We start from the raw sequence: 18,479 nt of genomic DNA, 5'->3' as shown, positions 1-18,479 counted from the left end.
GACTTACGAACTGATGGAAGTAGAGCATGTCTGTATCCCTCGCCATGGACCTGAAGATTTTTGTCCTGTAATAAGAAAAGTTCACACACCATATCGTTACAGATGATGCTTGTATTTTTGCAGGATCACCTGATGTGAAAAGCTGGCATGTTATGTTTGCGACTGTCCTAGATCAAGACTAAGATCCATGGTTTCAGTGACATGGCTTTTGAGAGACTCACCCAGCAGTGATATTCATGACTCTGGGACCTCAGATTGTGAGACTGAATGACATCCAGAAAGCACTTACACAGTCTGGTGGACACCGGTGTATGATGACGCTAACACCATTAAAAAAAAAGGACAAAAGTCCTTTTTTCCTTTCCCTCCATTTTGCGCGGGCACGAGAGACAGAGGGGTGTCTCAATTCTCTTTTTGGAGCGAGATAGAAGGGAAGGCGAAGGGCTACAAACCCCTCCAAACGGAGTGAATCTGGATGTACACTCTGTTTGGAGGGGTAGGAGGAGCTTACCGCTGTCTCCAAAGAAACAAACATGGCGCCCAGAACCGCACAAATGAAAGCGGCTTTCATTACAAATTACGCTGTTTAAAATGTTTTAACTTGACAAAAAACTTTACAGGCAGTTGCCTATGACAGCAACGTGTATGCTGCTGGATGCATGTTGCGTATGTTGTCGTTCTGAAGAATATCGTAACTTCGCTCGTGCGCTGAGGCGTTATAATGCATATACACACGAACGCTACGATAAGACACTTTTATATCTCACAATGGAGAAAATCATGATAAAGGAAAAGCACGTTAATTTGTATGTTCATTAATCTTTGGATAAGAGCGACCCCTGCTGTTGGGTTTCAAGGTCTGTAACGTGTGTATTTTGTAAACAAACAGGGAGCCCTGAGCAAACTCATCTCCTAATAAGCTTTCAGGCAGAAAATGAGGAGAAGTTTCATCAATGGGAGTAAGTTGGAAAATATATACACACATGTATATGTGTAACACATAACCTGACATCCTAATAGACTGATATTATTTGTCAAGTAAATTTCTAAAGGAAATAGAGCTGGATGCAAAAAATGGGAGAATTTGAAAAATAAATATAAGGTTAACAGAACTAGATGTGTTGTGAAAGTGTAATGACACGGACCCACAACAGGGGGCGTAAATGAACGGACAATAGATGAGCCAAAAATACAACACTTTACTGTTGTGAAGCGTGCACAACGAAATACAGACAAATACAGAATTTCGACAGAGTCAAATGTACTAAGGTGACGTGTGGGCAGGCTCGAGGATAGAAGATGTCCGTCCAGAGAAGAGCCGGATCCCACACGATTTCCACTGCCACCGAACCCAGAGAATACTGGAGCCGCCAAGTTCCGAGTCCCCAGGTGGCCACCGTCTCCGGCTGTCGGATCTGGTACTGCTGGCAGGAAGCAGAAACAGTTATGTGTGGGTGTGTGTACACCCAGCATATACAAGTAGTGACAGTTCCTTAATGGTGGGTAAGACACCTCCACCTCCAAAACAGGAACACAATATCAAGTATCAGTAGCACCTACTGAACACGGCTGAGAAAAATACCTCAAAGGCAAACGATATCTCGGCAGCGGGGTGGAGATGTCTTCCAGCTTTTATGGATTGATTGATGAGTTGATGATAGGTGACAGCTGTCAGGAGTTAATGAGTAATAGCTGTCACTCTCGGCTGTCCTGTGAGGCGGCAACACCCTCTCGTGCCTGAAGCCCGCACTCCAGGCAGGGCGCCCTCTGATGGTGGGCCAGCAGTACCTCCTCTTCAGCGGCCCACACAACAAGATGCAGCCCATAACATACATACAGGTGCTCTTCATATAATTAGAATATCATGAAAAAGTTGATTTATTTCAGTAATTCCATTCAAAAAGTGAAGCTTGTATAATGTATACATTCATTCCACACAGACTGACATATTTCAAATGTTTATTTATTTTAATTACTAATTAATTAATTAATTACTAATCAATCAATTAATGATTAATCAATTAACAATAATAATCATTACTGTTATTAATGACTAATTATTATCGGTATTATTGACATTAATTAATTACGAATTAATTAATTACTCATGTTAATTATTATAAATTACGAATTAATTAAATTAATTATTAATACCACAAAATTCTCCAACATGATTGCGATGTGTCGAAGAAATCTGTGACTTCTTCTATTTCTTTGCATTTACACAGAAAGACGAGAAAAAAAGAGCAAACAGACTACTGCAACAAGTTTTGCTTTGGTTGCCATGTTGACAAACAGTGAAGATGGCAGTTTGAGACGGGCAGTTTTCCCCCCCTAAGGCGGAGGGGTGTCTCAGTTCATCGGGCTAGAGGCATACCCCGTCGCCTTCCCCCTTGTTTTAAAGGGGTAGGCGTAGGGGTAGGGGTAGGGCCAAGGGGAAGGGTCTACAAAAGAGAATTGAGATTGTGCCCAAGTCTTTAGAATTCTGGGTGCTCATTGCTGTTCATTGTCCATGGCAATGTTTTTCTTTTGACACCATGATTTTGTAGTTACATTGACATTACCCAATCCTACTTTGATGTTTTGGGTTGTTGAGGTACACTTGGTTCCGACATGGGCGGCACGGAGGATTAGTGGTTAGCACTGTTGCCTCACAGCAAGAATGTTGTGGGATTGATTCCTGGCCTTTCTGTGTGGAGTTTGTGTGTTCTCCCTGTGTTTGTGTGGTTTCCCCATGTGTGCTACGCCTTCCCACATCCAAAAGACACACAGGTTATGTGAACTGGAAACATTAAATTGACTGTAGGTGTGTGTGCAGGTGTGAATGTGTTTTTCTGTCTATATGTGGCCCTGCAACAGACTGGCATCCTGTCCAGGGTGTTCCCCGCCTCACACCCTAAGACTGCTGGGATAGGCTCCAGCCCCCTGTGACCCTTAAGCCCCATTTACACATAGACGGTAAGAGCTCCCAGAAGCGTCCAGGCGACAGAGGAAGACAAAACGGCGGCGCTAGCGGACAGTACGCCGTTCTAAACGCCACCTCCCGGTTAACGGCATTCCAAACGGCCGATAGGCGGTGGTCAATATAAAAACTCTAGCATGCTGCATGCAGGCCTCTCACTCATGGCCACCTCCAGATATTTTTGCAGAGAAGCTCCAGTATGCCTCCTAAAAGAAAATTGGCAGCGGCAAGGACTTACAAAGAGGTCTGGTTCAGAAGCAGAGGAGAGCCCTGTAGTGGAGACGAGCAACACGTTGAGGAGGGGAAAAGGAAAGGAGAATAAAAGGCTGAGAGATGAGCTCCCTCCCCTTGCAGTGACAGCTGCTTCAGCCTATTATACTCTGGGGGCGGTGCCTATATGCAAAAGTTCCTGGGTAATGAAGGATTTGCCTGGATAAATCCAGCGGTACACAGGGCATTATCGGCGGCAACAGAACACCGCCGTTGTCACGCGTGTCTTAACCTGCGATTGTAAAGGATAGAACTGGGTATTAACCCCTGTTGCCTGACGTGTGCCGGATGCTACGGCGTCAAAACGCCGCTTTATTCGGCGGATTTATTGGCGTTTTTTCCACGTATTTGCGGCTAGTACGACGCTCAAAACGCCGGCGAAATGCTCCGCCCCTTTCCACCGCGAAAACAGCCGGAACTACCGCGAACTTCGGTCTACGTACTACCCGCCGACAAAACCGTCTATGTGTAACCTGGGCTTTAAATGGAGTAAATGGGTATAGAAAATGGATAGATGGAAGGGGCGACCAGACTTAAAGTGAGTGGAAACTTACTATCATTTTGAATAATTTATCCCACTGTGATCTAAAATCCTGAATGCATGGGTCTCAGCTTATCACCAATAACTGTCATAATACAGTTAATGGTTAAGGGTTTTTTTTTTTTTGTCTTTTACAAATGGTGAGGATGTATAGTATTTGTTTAGTTATGAACATTCTTAAAAAATCTTAACCAGCCGTACTTTTGGGAAACACCTTTTCAATTTGAACTTCTATGATTGCTTTTGGAAAATAGGCACCAGGAGACACATTTATAAAAGTGTACATGGAATCCATACCAAAATGTTCTGTGTCTGAATATGCCCAACTCCAAGTCCTCTCTTTGCCTGGTCACATGATTTGTGGAGACGATGAAGTGCAGCACCTGAGGGGAACCACTGTCATCTGTCCGTTGTAATATATATATATATATATATATATATATATATATATATATATATATATATATATATATATATATATACTCATAAATCCAACATAAGTAGTTAAGATACTCCATAACCAGGCAACCATTACGCCTTTGTCTAAAAATAATTGGGTCATAGTCATTACTGCCATTTTCCCTAATGAATAGCCTAATTTACAGTACTTCACACAGTGGTGCATAAATGAATAGGTTGAAATTTAATAAGGATGTGCTGGACAATATTGGCCTTCAGTATAGGCTGCTACAATATGGACTTATTTCTTTTTTTACGTAGAAAGGAAACAAACATTTTTCTGTGAAGGCTCTTTTTAAAATGCTGTTTTTATCTTACTATTGCAGCATCAATATCACCAGCTTCCACAAAGTTTGTGGACATGAGTTAAATACTTGGCCTGGCAAATTATTTGTTACAAACAATTCATTGTCTTGAACAGGTCAAACATGACCACGTGCTACTCACTCCTGTTGGTGAACACTGCAGAGGATTTGCACTGATATCATTGGTCAAGGAGTGTGCACTACCTTCTAATCATAGTGATTGAAGGAAACAAACAATTCTAAAGAAAGGCCTTGTTCACATGGAAATGGATACAAGCTGTCCATCAATACAGCATCGTTTCTACTGAAAATGGTACTGGATATATGTCAGGACTGCATTTGGCGCTGTAATGCATCCACAAAAAGGCGGAGAAGAGGACGTGGCGCATGGGCATAACTGGTGTAAGGAGCTAATCAATGTAGCAGCAGAAGCAAGAACTTTACAAAATGACACACTAAGTAAAATGAAGCCTTTTAATCTGACATGTTTTAAAGAAGTCCCTCAGTGTTTGTAAGCTCCAGGTGCATTTCTCAGCCCGCTGCTGGTTGCTGCAGACAAAAACAAAAAATAACTTATTTTAAAAGCTGAAAGTGTCACAACAGTCCCTTCATTAACACCAGCATTTACTGCAGCCATTCTTCATGTCTTCCGCAGTCTGCTATCGTGCACTATGAGTGGGAAACGCCAGTACACGCAGTGACAAAATTCATTATTAAATAAAAAACAAAAACATTTTTTCTTGCTATTACGGCCATTTCTGAGGTTAGAGAGGTAGATCTATGACATATTAAAACATCACGAGATGAAGCCGCTTCATGAGATTTCACAGGAAAACAATGGTGGCAAGGAAAATGACGCCATGCGGCTGCAAACCTTCAAATTTTGATACATTTGAGCAAAACTGCCCAAGAAAACAGAGAGGGAGCACCCTAAATTTCAAAATTGGCATGATGGCGCTGTAATCACAGCGTGATGGCGTAGCGACATCATTCCATTGATTACGGAGAGCCCTGGTAACAATGCATCGTGGGCCATGATAATTGTATTGTGAAGCCTGTGTTGAATCATATTCTTTTCAACAGTTTGTATTGTGATACTATGAAAAGTCAACTGTGGCACAGAAGAAATAAGGACCTCTTGCAGAAGCATCGTAAATGATTTATGGAATATACAAATAGGCAACAAATAACATACATCTTCAACACCTCACTGGAGACATGCCAGGTGCCAGCATGCTTAAAGACCTCCACCATCATCCCCATCCCCCCAAAAAACAAAGAACTACTGGACTTGGTGACTACAGACCCATCACCCTGACTGACCTCTGTGGTAATGGAGACCTTCAAGCACTTTGTCCTCACACACGTCAAGGCCATCTCTGACCCACTCCCTGATGTCCTGCAGCTTGCCTACAAAGCCAACAGGTCTGTAGATGACACTGTCAACATGTCTTTCCACTTCATCTTCCAGCATCTGGACTCCCCAGGAGCCTACACCAGGATTCTGCTTGTGGACTTCAGCTCTGCTTTTAATATGATCATTCCAGTCCTGCTGCCTGACTCCACCTATAGGTGGATCACTGACTTCCTGTCTAACAGGAGGCAGCATGTGAAGCTGGGAGGGCACATCTCACATGGTCCGTCAGCACTGGATCCCCCCTAATTCTGCGTTCTTTCTCCTCTATTCTTCTCCCTGTACACCAAGAGCAGCACCTCCAGTCACCAGTTTGTGAAGCTGCTGAAATTTGTGCACGATACAAACGTCATTGGACTCAGCTCTGATGAGGATGAGTCTGCCTACAGATGTGAGCTCGACTACCTGGTGTCCTGGTGCTGACAGAACAACCTGGAGCTTAACGCCTTCAAGACAGTGGAGATGGTTGTTGACTTCAGAAAGAACCCAGTCCACGATACCCCCATCACCCTGTGTTACTCCTAGTTGCGATTGTGAAGTCCTTCTGCTACCTGGGGATCACCATCACCCAGGACCTCAAGTGGGGACTGAATGTCTGCCCTCTCATCAAGAGAGCTGACAGAGGATGTACTTTTTGCGGCAGCTGAGGAAGGTGAACCTGCCAGAAATAATGATGGTGAACTTCTACACTGCCATCTTTGAGTCTATCCTCTATTCTTCCATCACCGTCTGGTACATTGCTCCCACTGCTAAGGACAGAAGCAGACTGCAGCATATCATACATGCAGCAGAGAAGATGATCGACTGTAGTCTGCCATCCCTACAGGACCTGTATGCCTCCAGGGCCCTGAGGCGAGCAAGCAAGATTGTGGCTGATCCCTCCATCAGGACTAAAACCTCAAGACACAAAAACAGCTTCTTTCCATCCGCAGCTGGACTAATAAACAGTCGCCCACTTACTCTGCCTCTCTCCCCTACTATTATAAAACCCAGATTGGGCATCCCTGTACTGAAATGTACTGTACGTCTGTTTTTGCACTGTACCGTTCCATTGTGTTTTATTTATGTAACAGTGAATATAGTTTGTCTATTTGACTCTTTTTACTTGTGCACCAGTAAAACCAGATCAAATTCCTTGTATGTGCGAACTTACTTAGCAAGAAATTCGATTCTGATTCTGATAAGGTCAAGGATTCCAATTTATACTTCAGAATAATTAGCTTCTTTAACATTGAAACATTCACCACAGGTACTTTCTACATAATTCGTTGAACAGCGATATGATTATGTATTGTGATATGTATCGTATCATGGAGCTAGTGTACTGATACACCCCAGTAAATAGGTTTAACAAACTTAGCTTTTTAAGGTGCATTTTTCATTTAAGTAAGAATAAGTGTTATTTTTATAAACTGTTGTTATCCTGATTCTCGAAAGAAAGTATTGCAAGTAATTGTATTTTGAAAAAAAAAAAAGATTGACCATCAACACTTGTTACTTATATATTTTGAAAGTCCTGTCACAGACACACTGACTGACAGAACTCACATAAGGTGGACTTAATGCCAACTGTTGGTGATCTACAATAAATGTTTTTGTTTTACCATGAAATTTTGTTATGTTAATACATAAAAAAAGATCCACATAACAAATACAAAATACTATTTCTGCTACTTTTGTAGTGTGAGCAACAAGAAAGTTGCCTTATTGATACTGTGTAATGTCATGGCACAACATGACAACCTGGCACGGCTTCCTATTGGCTGGTTCAGTGAATGACAATGTCAGCTGTCATCTTTTATTCATTTCTAAGCTTCCAACACAGCAGTGATCGAGTTTTACATGGTTAAGTGCTGCTACTGTTTTCAAATTGCATAATCAGGAAGGACGTTTCATTCCGTTGCTTTCCAAAAGATTACAAGAGTAAAATGTGAATTTCAGCTATGATGAATGACAGTGGCTTCATGTGATCACTCTTGGAATTTTGGGTTACACTTTGTATCACATGAGATTTTAGTTCTATGTCAGGCTTGAACATAAATTTGTTAATAATCTTGTTAACGCCATTAATTTTTGTTTTAACATTTCTTGGCATTAATGTAGGACACAAAATGAACCCATTTCCACATAACTTTACAGAGGATGATAGGAGCTCAAACAACAATGCTGCTGTTACCACCACCAATTATTTATTTATTTATTTATTTATTAGTTTATTTGACAGGGACAATACAGTCAGACATAGCTACAAATCAAAGCTTGCAGCTGATGTGATGCATAGAGAGTATAGCAACAAGTGCTAATTTACAACTCCCGTCCCTGGTTAGGCTTTTCTACTCTAACACAACCTAAAAAACATCTTAATTTACATTTGAACATCTATAATAAATACAACAGTGCAATTCAAACTCTCATCTCACTCATCTCATTCATTCACGTTCATATGTTTACTGGTGGGTACAGTTTTGGTTTGATTTAAGCCAAGATTTAAGTTTAAAGGTGAACATGTTGGGGAGGTGTCGTGACACGGACCCACAACAGGGGGCGTTAATGAACGGACAATGGATAAGCCAAAAGTAACAATTTAGTGTTGTGAATCGCACAACGAAATACAGACAATAACAATAATATGGATTGTCAGTTATACACAAGGTGACGTGTGGGCAGGCTCGAAGATAGAAGACGTCTGGCGGGAGAAGAGCCGGATCCCACACAGCTTCCACCACCAACGGATCTGAAGAACACCGGAGCCGCCAAGCCCTGCGCCCCAGGTGGCCACTGTCTTCAGCAGTCAGACCCGGTACTGCTGGCAGAAAACAGAAACAGTTAACGGTGGGTGTGTGTATACACACCCAGCAATCGTGTACAGTTTGATTCCTCCGGGAGGGAGAACCTCCACCTCCAGATACAATATCACCCGTGCAGCTCCTGTCAGTCACTTCCCTGGAAGGAGTGAGAGGCGAAGACGTCGCGCTCACACTATCCGCCAATCCAGCTTCAGACTGTCACCACAGGAAAACGGCTGCACACAAAACAATATTCAGTCTCAGAAAAATCACAGCAGAGAAGGTTACCTGGAATGGTAGCTGATTTCTCGGCGAGGAGGTGGAGTTGCAGTCCGGCTTATATGGTGATGAGTTGGACGAGTGACAGCTGGTGCTGATAAGTGACAGCTGTCACTCCCAGCGGCTCAGACGCCCTCTCGTGCTTGAAGCCCGCACTCCAAGCAGGGCGCCATCTGGTGGTAGTGGGCCAGCAGTACCTCCTCTTCAGCGGCCCACACAACAGAACATTTTCAACTCGCTGACAACCTTAATATCTGTGGGCAGTGAGTTCCAGAGTTTACAACTTTTGTAAGAAAATGCTGACTGTCCAAACGAGGTTCTGCACTTGGGGATGGTACAGTTATGATTTAAGCTACCTCTTGTTGTCCTGCTGCTGTTTGGTCTCCCCATAAATTCCCTAAGTGGTTCTGGAGCCAAATTGTGGTAGCATTTAAAAAATAATTTTAGAAAACAGAAATAGCTAAAACTGATCCTGATTGGCTCATGTCGTGGGGTTCCACCAATGATAAAGTGGAAGGCGTGGGGTTTTTTCTCTGCTCCCCTGCCCCGAGATGGAGCTGTCAGCTCAGTTGAATAAGGAAATGTGAGTCTGTTTACTGCGGCTTCCTGCAAATACATGCACCAAATATTACCATAATATTCACAAAAACAACATTGTGGAAATTATGAATCATATTTCAAGTTATAGTAAGCCTATTAACATACTGTAATTTAAAAACTTGTATAAAATGTGCACTTTTAAAACACATTTAAACAAAGACTGAGTCTGGTGAATTTAATGGGACAATTGTTTAATTCGTTCATGTGACTTTTACATGACTGAATTCAGTCAGGCAACTCCAGAGGGTTAAATAACTTAGAATTTTACACTCTTGCAAATTTATACCATGAATATATCCCCTATACCACTCACCCCTAATAAGGAGTTCAAATTTAAACACCAAATACAAATGTATCATAAAAACAAATATAATCACTATGAAATAAAGAGATTTGCTAACTATAAGCAGCAGAAAATGATTTAAGATTACCGATCCTTCTAATATGTGCTGCCAGACTGTCCCACAAAAACGGTCCATGGGAGTTGTTTCATCTCTCCTTTACGTTGTTATTTAGCATCTGGACTACATGGTGAAAAGGTAGGAAACATTCGGCCAGTGTCATGTTCAAACTGAAGCTGCAGAAATCTTTGTTTTTTTGGGGGGGATTTTGGAGCTGTCTCAAAAGTAGATTGAAATAGCTCTTGCTCCCAAATCACATGGTGAATTAAGTGTGCAAGCAAGGCTGAGGCAGTGTCAGAGAACACTGAGTGAGAAATTGGTGTATTGATTGGAGAACTATGTGTTTCGGAATATATATATATATATTAAAAAACAACTTGTTAGGATTTCAAAAATGCAGTGACAGCCCCAGTGCACATTCTTATTAAAATGGGGAGAAAGAGCTGCAGTATTTGCAAGTGTCCAATATCAGAATGTTTTTGAGGATGAGAGCGGCTGTGTAATGTGTCATTGCTAATTCCATCGGAATTGTGAGTACGTGTGTGTGTCAATGGGGCATGTGTGTGGGTTTGTGTATGTTGGCAGCATATACTGACAGCCTGGGAATTAAATACTTGGCTGTCCTGGTATTCATAATGAGCCCCAAAGCGATGTCCAGTATTACTGTGTCGATCCGCTGTGTGTGTGTTTGTGTGTATTTGTGTATGTGCAGCATGCCACCACCCTAGATTGTTTGCCAAGCGTCCCATTAGAGAAGCGCAGTCCATTAAAACCCCATTAACAGCCCCTCTGCAAAAAACTGCACATGCACACACTCATATGGTTGCACGCAATCATAATCAAAAACTTTTTCATATGCAAGTGCGTGCATGTGCGCACGCACAAAGTGGCTGTGCATATGCACAACTATGCCTTCCCTTCTGTTATTGGGGATCTTTGACATCCTTAGGCCGTTTTTATTCTCAGATTAAAGTCATTAACTAATTTGCACACAGCCACAGGCATCACGGTCACACAGGGCTCCACCATCATTTCCATCATGTCTCACTCATGTGCAGTCATCAACTCTCAGTTTCTTCAGTATGTATTTGCAGCTCTGACTTAAAACTGCTCACATGACCCTCCTCGCTTCCTCTTTACTTGCAGGCTGTCAATCGCTTCTCTGAGCAGATCTGACGCTGGTCTTTATCAGTGTGTCGTGAGGAACAGGATGGGAGCAGTCATACACAGGAGAACGGAGGTGCAGGTGGCTTGTGAGTACACACGTATACGCACATACACATGCACGCAAGCGCTTTGTACATATGCATTCTATGAGAGCTATAACTGATGTTTGCAAGGGATCCTGCACCATAGGCTGCTCCAAGCAATCAATCAAGCACCTTTTCTCTTTAAAAGTGGCACTCACACTAAAGCATTGCTAGTATCTTTGATATGACATATTTCCCAAGATTTCATACTATAAGTGATTTGAATAGACGTGTCAATTTAGTTTTTGTGGTCCCTTTTTGTTATTGGGTCATGGAAACCAGTAGTTTTCCAGATGAAGTATGTCACCAGCTTTAATGATCTCAGATATGCTCATGTTTAGAACCTTTGCTCCTGCAAACATGCCACTGTCACCCCTGTTGTTGGGACGGCCTATAACATATAAATAAATATAACGGTGTATCGCTATAATCAAAGTATTTGACATTCAAACTATTTCTTTGTCCCATGCTGGTAGTGTGTATTTGCTGCGTACTACTGTAACCGACAAGGTAGCAGAGATGTGGAGCTCTTCATCATGGGAGTTTAATTCATCACCCAAATTACTTTTGAATGGATTACATCATGTATATGTCCCCGTGCCTGACAGATAATATTGTCTGATATGAGCTTTTCACAAATATATCAGTATTGGCTTTATTTTTGTCCACATGACAACTTTTATTTCAGTGAATAAATAAAGCAGTAAAAAAAACACTTTGACTGTTGGTAGTAGTGTCATTACACAGTTTGCCCAGCAGAAGATGCTCCAGTAGCATTGTTTACAATGCTTTTAAGGATTGTGAGGACCACATCACCCCTTGGTAAGGGCCCCTTCACACATAGTGCAAATATGTACAACTCAGGGCGACACCGATCGGGGAAGCTCGTATGAGCGAACCACGAAACATCGCGCCTACAGGCAGGCGTGCACGAGGCTGGTGCAATGGTTCATGCACGCGGGAACACAGCAGCTTTTCACAGCTGTGGTGGCTGCTGTGAAAAAAAAAATTACATGCCACCCACGGGAATCAAACAAATGCCAAAAGCTCTGATTGCCAGTCAGAAACTTTACCACTGAGCTACGATCACTGTCCTGTAAAAGCTATGGGAAACTGGCTCATATCAGGAAGGACATGGACATATTTAAAAAAAATAATAAAACCACACACCATATACAGTAAAAACACCACATTTTATTTACCTCTTATCAAGCGAGCAATACAAATATGAACCGCCTGTTTCTCTGTAGATGACCCATGGTCACAGAAGTACAGTCATGAAATGACATGAATGAACAAGCAGTTCGCTCTTCTCATGTCCACATCTACTGCTCCGGTGCATCCAGCCGGCCCTGCATGCATGTTCTGCCCGACACGCGTGTCTTGTGGACGCTGTGCTGCAGGACTGACACCGTGTCATGTGGAACAGAGCTCACGTGGGTGGTGTGACAGTCAGATCGCCCGCTGCGTGTTATGATCTGACGGTCCATTCACACTGGGAGCAGCTGTCAATGTCTGCACCGTGCATGTGCTCACTCGCTGCAGCCCGTCGCCACAGCGATATATGTTTTTATTTATGTCCATTTAAGGACAGCAAGCAGACACACGCGTGTCACAGCGGGCAATTGTTAGTTCATGTCTGTCCAAACAGTACGTGTTGTCTTGCTGGGACATCCAGATCCACAGCTCCCCTCAGCTGCTTCTGTCGGTGGCCACACCTCCTGTCAGTTCAGCGCACACACCAACGTGTCACTGTGTGTGTTTGCAAAGCCACACTCGTGGGGAACTTAGACAAATTTCACATCCAGCTCGACAGTGATTGTCTGCAGACTGTTTTCATGATGATCGTAAGAATGGCCACACATTTTGAAAGTGCCATGCAAGCGGTGTTAGATGTTTGTGTGTGTCACCTGGTGGTGTGCACAAATAGTTGTAGCAACAGGTGTACGAGGCAGCTACAATTTGACACGTTTTACACACGATTCCTGCTTCATGCGCACTTCATGTGCAAATCGACCAAATTTGTACTATGTGTGAAGGGGCCCTAACATTAGCTACAAGAGCCAAAGGCAAACCCATTCATTTTCAATCACAGTGGGTGTTTTACAGCAACAAGAAACAATTGGTCTCTATGCCCCCAGCTAGGCGGAGCCAAAATAAATGGGAAGTATTTTTTATGCAAATGCTGAGCAGTACAACACAGCGACTTCCAGTCTGAGGGAACGCAGCATCTGGTTGGTTGTTGCCTTTAGTTATAGGTATTTACTGTATAATAAAGTTCATGGTAAACTGGAAAATATTAAGCCTCAATTATATGTCTTTGTAATAAGGGTTTGATAACGAAATGTTAGGAATCATTGCTGCTTTTTAATGTATATACCAGCAGATCGTGTGGGAAATTTTTTACTTCCTAATATTGGGATCATATCGGCACTCCAAAAATCCATATCATTTGGGCTGAAATATGTCCTGGCTGCATCCTTCAGTAATATCATATGATTTTCAGGGTGAAAAACAAAGTACTTTGAAATATGTATTTTGTGCAGTAGCATCAACAAACTTGATGGTTGCAAGCATGGTGGTTTGCAGCCTGACATTGAAAGACACACGTGTCTTATCCATGATATCGCTTTGATAGCAAACAGGACCCACATGTTTACAGATGATCAATCACACAGTCACATCTATGACCTTGTGATGTTAAAACCAGGGCTTCAGCCTGTCTCGTGCTTTATGTTGTGTCTGTACCCCATGTAACATATTGCATGTGTCACAGAGACAAAATTTCGAACTTGCTCAAAATTATGATGCCATGTAGCAAATGGAGTACAGATGCAGTTTGCATGTGTGTAACTTCGTTTACATCTGGGCTTCAGTTCTGCGTACGTGCATGCATCCAAACATGATGATGTCCAGTTTGTCAGATGTCTCCATTATTTACTGTCTGCACTCACATGTACAACTATGTCAATGCAAATGAAAATTAAAAGCAGGTAGAACGATACATCTTCTCCTTGTAATGCCTGAAAAAGTGTCTCAAAGACACAGTCCAGCTGAAAACTTTGAAGCGCAGGGTCAAGTCCGCCTTCTTCTTTTCCTCTTCTGTCAGGCACATGCACATTTTCCATCCATTTTCTAAACCCGCTTATACCAGTTAAGTGTGACGGGGCTGGCGCCTATTCCAGTGGTTATTGGGTGAGAGGCCATATATGTTTGTGTAGTAACACAGTCTTTGCTTTTGTTGCATATTTAACTTACAGTGTCAAGACTTGACATGTCTTCTACAATACTTTTCGTAGGGTTGAGTTTATTTGCGTACCCTCAAGGGCAAATTCTGTTTTTGTGTCCTCAGCCTTTGAGATCTGGACATACTTGGGAAGACCTCATGGACTCAGGAGGTCACTGGACAGAAGGGTTTGCCGATGCCGATACCTTTGCAGGAAAACAAAGATTAGATTTAGTTTAATTCAGTTTAGTTCACCAATTTACAACATCAGATGTTTCAAGGCATTACACAAGAGTAATGCCCACCCCGTGAGCAAGCACATCACCCAGACCAAGCTCAGTGGGATAACTATGTGCTTTGGCCGGCCATACTAACAAAACCAAAACAACAAAATTATTCAAAAGCACAACAAGAAATTGTCAGTCATGCAGAGACAGAAATGTTGCAGTTAAGCAACCATATAGTACTTATTGAATCCCACCAGAGATCAGAAGTAGAGTCCCAGAAAATGGACTGCAACTGGCAAGCATGTGATTTATTTATTTTGTTTTTTTGGGGGGTTTTTGGGGGTTTTTTTTTGTTTGTTTTCTACTCCCCAATGACCCAAGTGTTTAGGGCCCATGTGTATCAGGCTTGGAGACACACCCGTGGTGGACACAAATGCAGGACTCACTCTCAGATAGCCGGCGTTCAAACCTCTTTACTGGTAGGACAGGCATGGTTCGGTACACAAGAAGGCAGTCGGAGAACAGCAACAGTAACAAACACATCAGGCAAATGGCAGACTCAAAAAACAGTCAGAGGGCATCAAAAAACATGGCAAGGGAGTCAGGTCACACAGAAAACACTCAGAGAAACAGGCTGGAAGCGAAGGCACAAGGCACAACGATCTGGCAGAGAACTAGTGCAACCAGTGAAGCTTAAATACACCCAGGTGATGAGCTGCAGATTAGAAACAGGTGTGTGGAAAGTTCTAGAACAGGGTGTGATCGAGACAGTGTGCACCACCAAGCACCAAAAGAGACAGGGATGGAAAAAACCCTATCAGGAAAAACCCAACAAGATAAATCACATACAACATCATCAACCAAGCCTAACTAAACAGGGCAGAGCAGACATAATGAAAAAGAAAAACCCAAACCCTGACATTGTGTTTCCTGTCTTACTGTATGGCTGCGCGACGTGGATGCCAACCAGTGACTGAAGGATGGCTTTGGTACAAGATTTCTTTGAACCCATTGAGGTTAGGGTTGGCAATCCGAGCCATATTCAGTCCAGATTGCTTTCTAGTCAGACAGTGTTCAGGCCTTTTTTTTTTTCAAATCTGGCTCATCCTACACACGTGTCCAATCTCCATCTGGCTCAAACTGAATTCTTCTGCTTGTTGCCTTTTTTTGTACTTGGCCTTGAGGTTCTTTGCATTGCAATTGCACTGGCTTGCAGTCTTCTCATACTCATGCATTTCTAGTGCAGAGCAATGTCCTCAGATATGTCCTGATTCTGATACATTCCTCCCAACTTGTGTTTCCTGTTCTCCTGATTATTTAGCAACCAACAGCAACTACTACAACAACAACAAAAAAAAGACTCCATCCAAAGTTTGGGCAATGTTAATTTCAGAATTTGGCAGGAGTTTGCACACAGCTTCTGCACACAACCCAGATGCTGATCTTGCGAACCTGAAAAAATGACATTGTGACCGCTGAGCAGGATTCAAGCCACATTTGCTTTCAGAGCTTGTTGAATTTGACTCAAATCTGGCTTAACCCACTTCCAAGAGGTGTGTTGAGCTGGATCAAAAATAATCCATCTTAAATCCGAGAAGCTCTGTTCCGATTCGGAAATAACCTATCCGTCTTTACCCAGATTTGGTCTGAATTCAACTCGAGTTAGACTGCCAACACCAATCTCAACAGGTTCTTTGGAAGGTCCTTGTGTAGCACTGGCATGACTTTTTGTCAGATGAACAGTTACTTAGGGGGACTCAGATGTGAGGGAGTATCAGTTATAGCATTTTGGCCATGTTGCGTATTACTCTGGGCATAATCTAGCATTGAGGTCCCTCACTGTTGAGGACCCCAATGGCTGGAGAAGGCCAAGCGGTTGTTGATGTTTCACCCGGCTGTAACAGATAGTTACTTTTAAGACTTGAGTTTGGAAAGTGATTCTGTGGTGTGGTGGATGCAGCGGAACCAGCATATACTCTCAGACATGTCCTTAAGGGCAAATTACATTTCCAAAAGTATTCTACCTTCTTTGTTGTCTACAGTTTCAGCCCATATACTGTGTGTGATTGAGGTGACAATGCACCTCAAATTTGAGGATTCATTTTGCTCAAGGACGTTTTGACATTCACTTGCATTCATTTATCAAACCAACTTACTTTTGTGCTCACAACTCACTGTACGTGAGTAACCGTATGAAAAAGATTCTTTTTTATGGTGTTTGGCGTACACCAATATATAGAATTACAGTGTATTACATTTGACTGTGACTTTAACATTTCCATATTTATTAAACATTTATAGCGACTGAAGTACATTACACTGAGCCCAAAAATAAACTGCAAGCTACATTGCATTTTCCTGCAGCAAGAATTATAATTGCTTATATTAATGTGTTTTCTTTTGGCTTTGTACATATTATATTACATCTTCACTCTTCCTCCAGTTTTGGGGAGTTTTTCATCCGAGGAGCAGAGGAAGACTGTGACTCAGGGCCGAGCTGCCATCATCAGCCTGCCCCCACTCATGTCCTTTCCCCAACCGGTAGTCACGTGGTACAAAGACGGACACAAGATCATCCCCGACAACCGAATGTAAGTGTCTTATTCTTCCTTTCACACCCAAACACATGCTCCATTATCGCTCCTGTTTGCGATCAAATGTAATTTTGCAGTTCTTATCTCTCAGTGTTCTATTAATTAACATGCACTAAAAGCTTAAGAGTTCCTTTTAATCCTCATGAATTCTGAATAATAAGTAATTGTAGATAGCTGACCTTTTTATTAGACATCTGTATAATATATTTATCAGGCGAAGGCCTTCTCAGCTGTTATTAAGCCATTTCCCATGTGAAGGAAATGTACTGATGCATTAATTGCGCTGCAGATATATGAGGAAATCTGGGCATGGCGTGTAATCTGCATTTCACAGTCTTTGAAGCTGTTGTTGAGCTCCTTATGTGCATATTGTTTTTTCTCAGCTGCAACAGTTTTCCTGTCACTCGTTATTTTGAACAATGTATGTGTGTCAATTTAATCATTTATTGGTTTGGACAGAACAGGTAAGTGCAGCTTTGTCGTGAGGAGAATTTAAGCTGGAAAATGTCCTCTGGATGTTTTAACTTGTTTCAGAACATGCAGTTGTTTGAATCTACCCAGCAGCGAAACTAGATCGAGCTACGCACACTTGGCATTTTTTTATTAGCCTCTTCTTACTCTCTGAGATTCCTAACATCCTATTAAAAACACTAACTGCTCCTCTGTGTGTTATTGAAGAAAATTGACGTTGGCCTTGCTCTACACATAAATGGCCAGACTGCAACTTTTTCTCTCCTTTAATGACAGCCGCCCCCACAAAAATGCTTTTGTGGAATCACGCCGCCAGAGCTTTTCGCTGTTGCACGTCAACTTTGACTTTTCTTTGTAAATTGAGTGAACATAAAAAAAGGACTTCTGTTAAGTTAATGGCCTTTGTGTGGCTTGAAGGACATGTCGCACAGAAATCATAACAACTTAGATTTAGGCTGTTAGTGACCATCCGATGATACACCAGGATTACTTTGTGCACTTCCGTGACCGGTCTCAAAGTATACGACATTCACAACAAACAGCTACGGAGACAGCCGAAAACTGAGTACTCGTGAGTACTCATTTCCCATGTTTCTCTAACAGCGTTTACGTAGCTTTGAGAAAGCGTCCCAGCACACACTTGAATGGAATGTATCTGCTAACATTAAGAACAGAGCCACAGATTAATTGCAAA

At 42.3% G+C, this 18,479-nt stretch overlaps 1 protein-coding gene across 3 annotated transcripts in view; it reads left to right on the top strand.

The window, feature by feature from the left end:
- LOC117527072 (protein sidekick-1-like) overlaps positions 1-18,479 on the top strand; it is a 747,725-nt gene that overhangs the window by 313,873 nt on the left and 415,373 nt on the right. For all 3 annotated transcript variants that reach the window (XM_034189250.1, XM_034189251.1, XM_034189252.1), the window contains exons 3-4: positions 11,164-11,270; positions 17,164-17,311. In XM_034189250.1, the coding sequence (XP_034045141.1) occupies positions 11,164-11,270; positions 17,164-17,311 (255 nt within the window). The remainder of the gene's footprint in view (positions 1-11,163; positions 11,271-17,163; positions 17,312-18,479) is intronic.

The sequence above is a fragment of the Thalassophryne amazonica genome, chromosome 15 (genome assembly GCF_902500255.1).
Source record: "Thalassophryne amazonica chromosome 15, fThaAma1.1, whole genome shotgun sequence".
NCBI classification, from domain to species: Eukaryota; Metazoa; Chordata; class Actinopteri; order Batrachoidiformes; family Batrachoididae; genus Thalassophryne; species Thalassophryne amazonica.
This window is presented reverse-complemented; position numbering and strand designations above follow the sequence as displayed.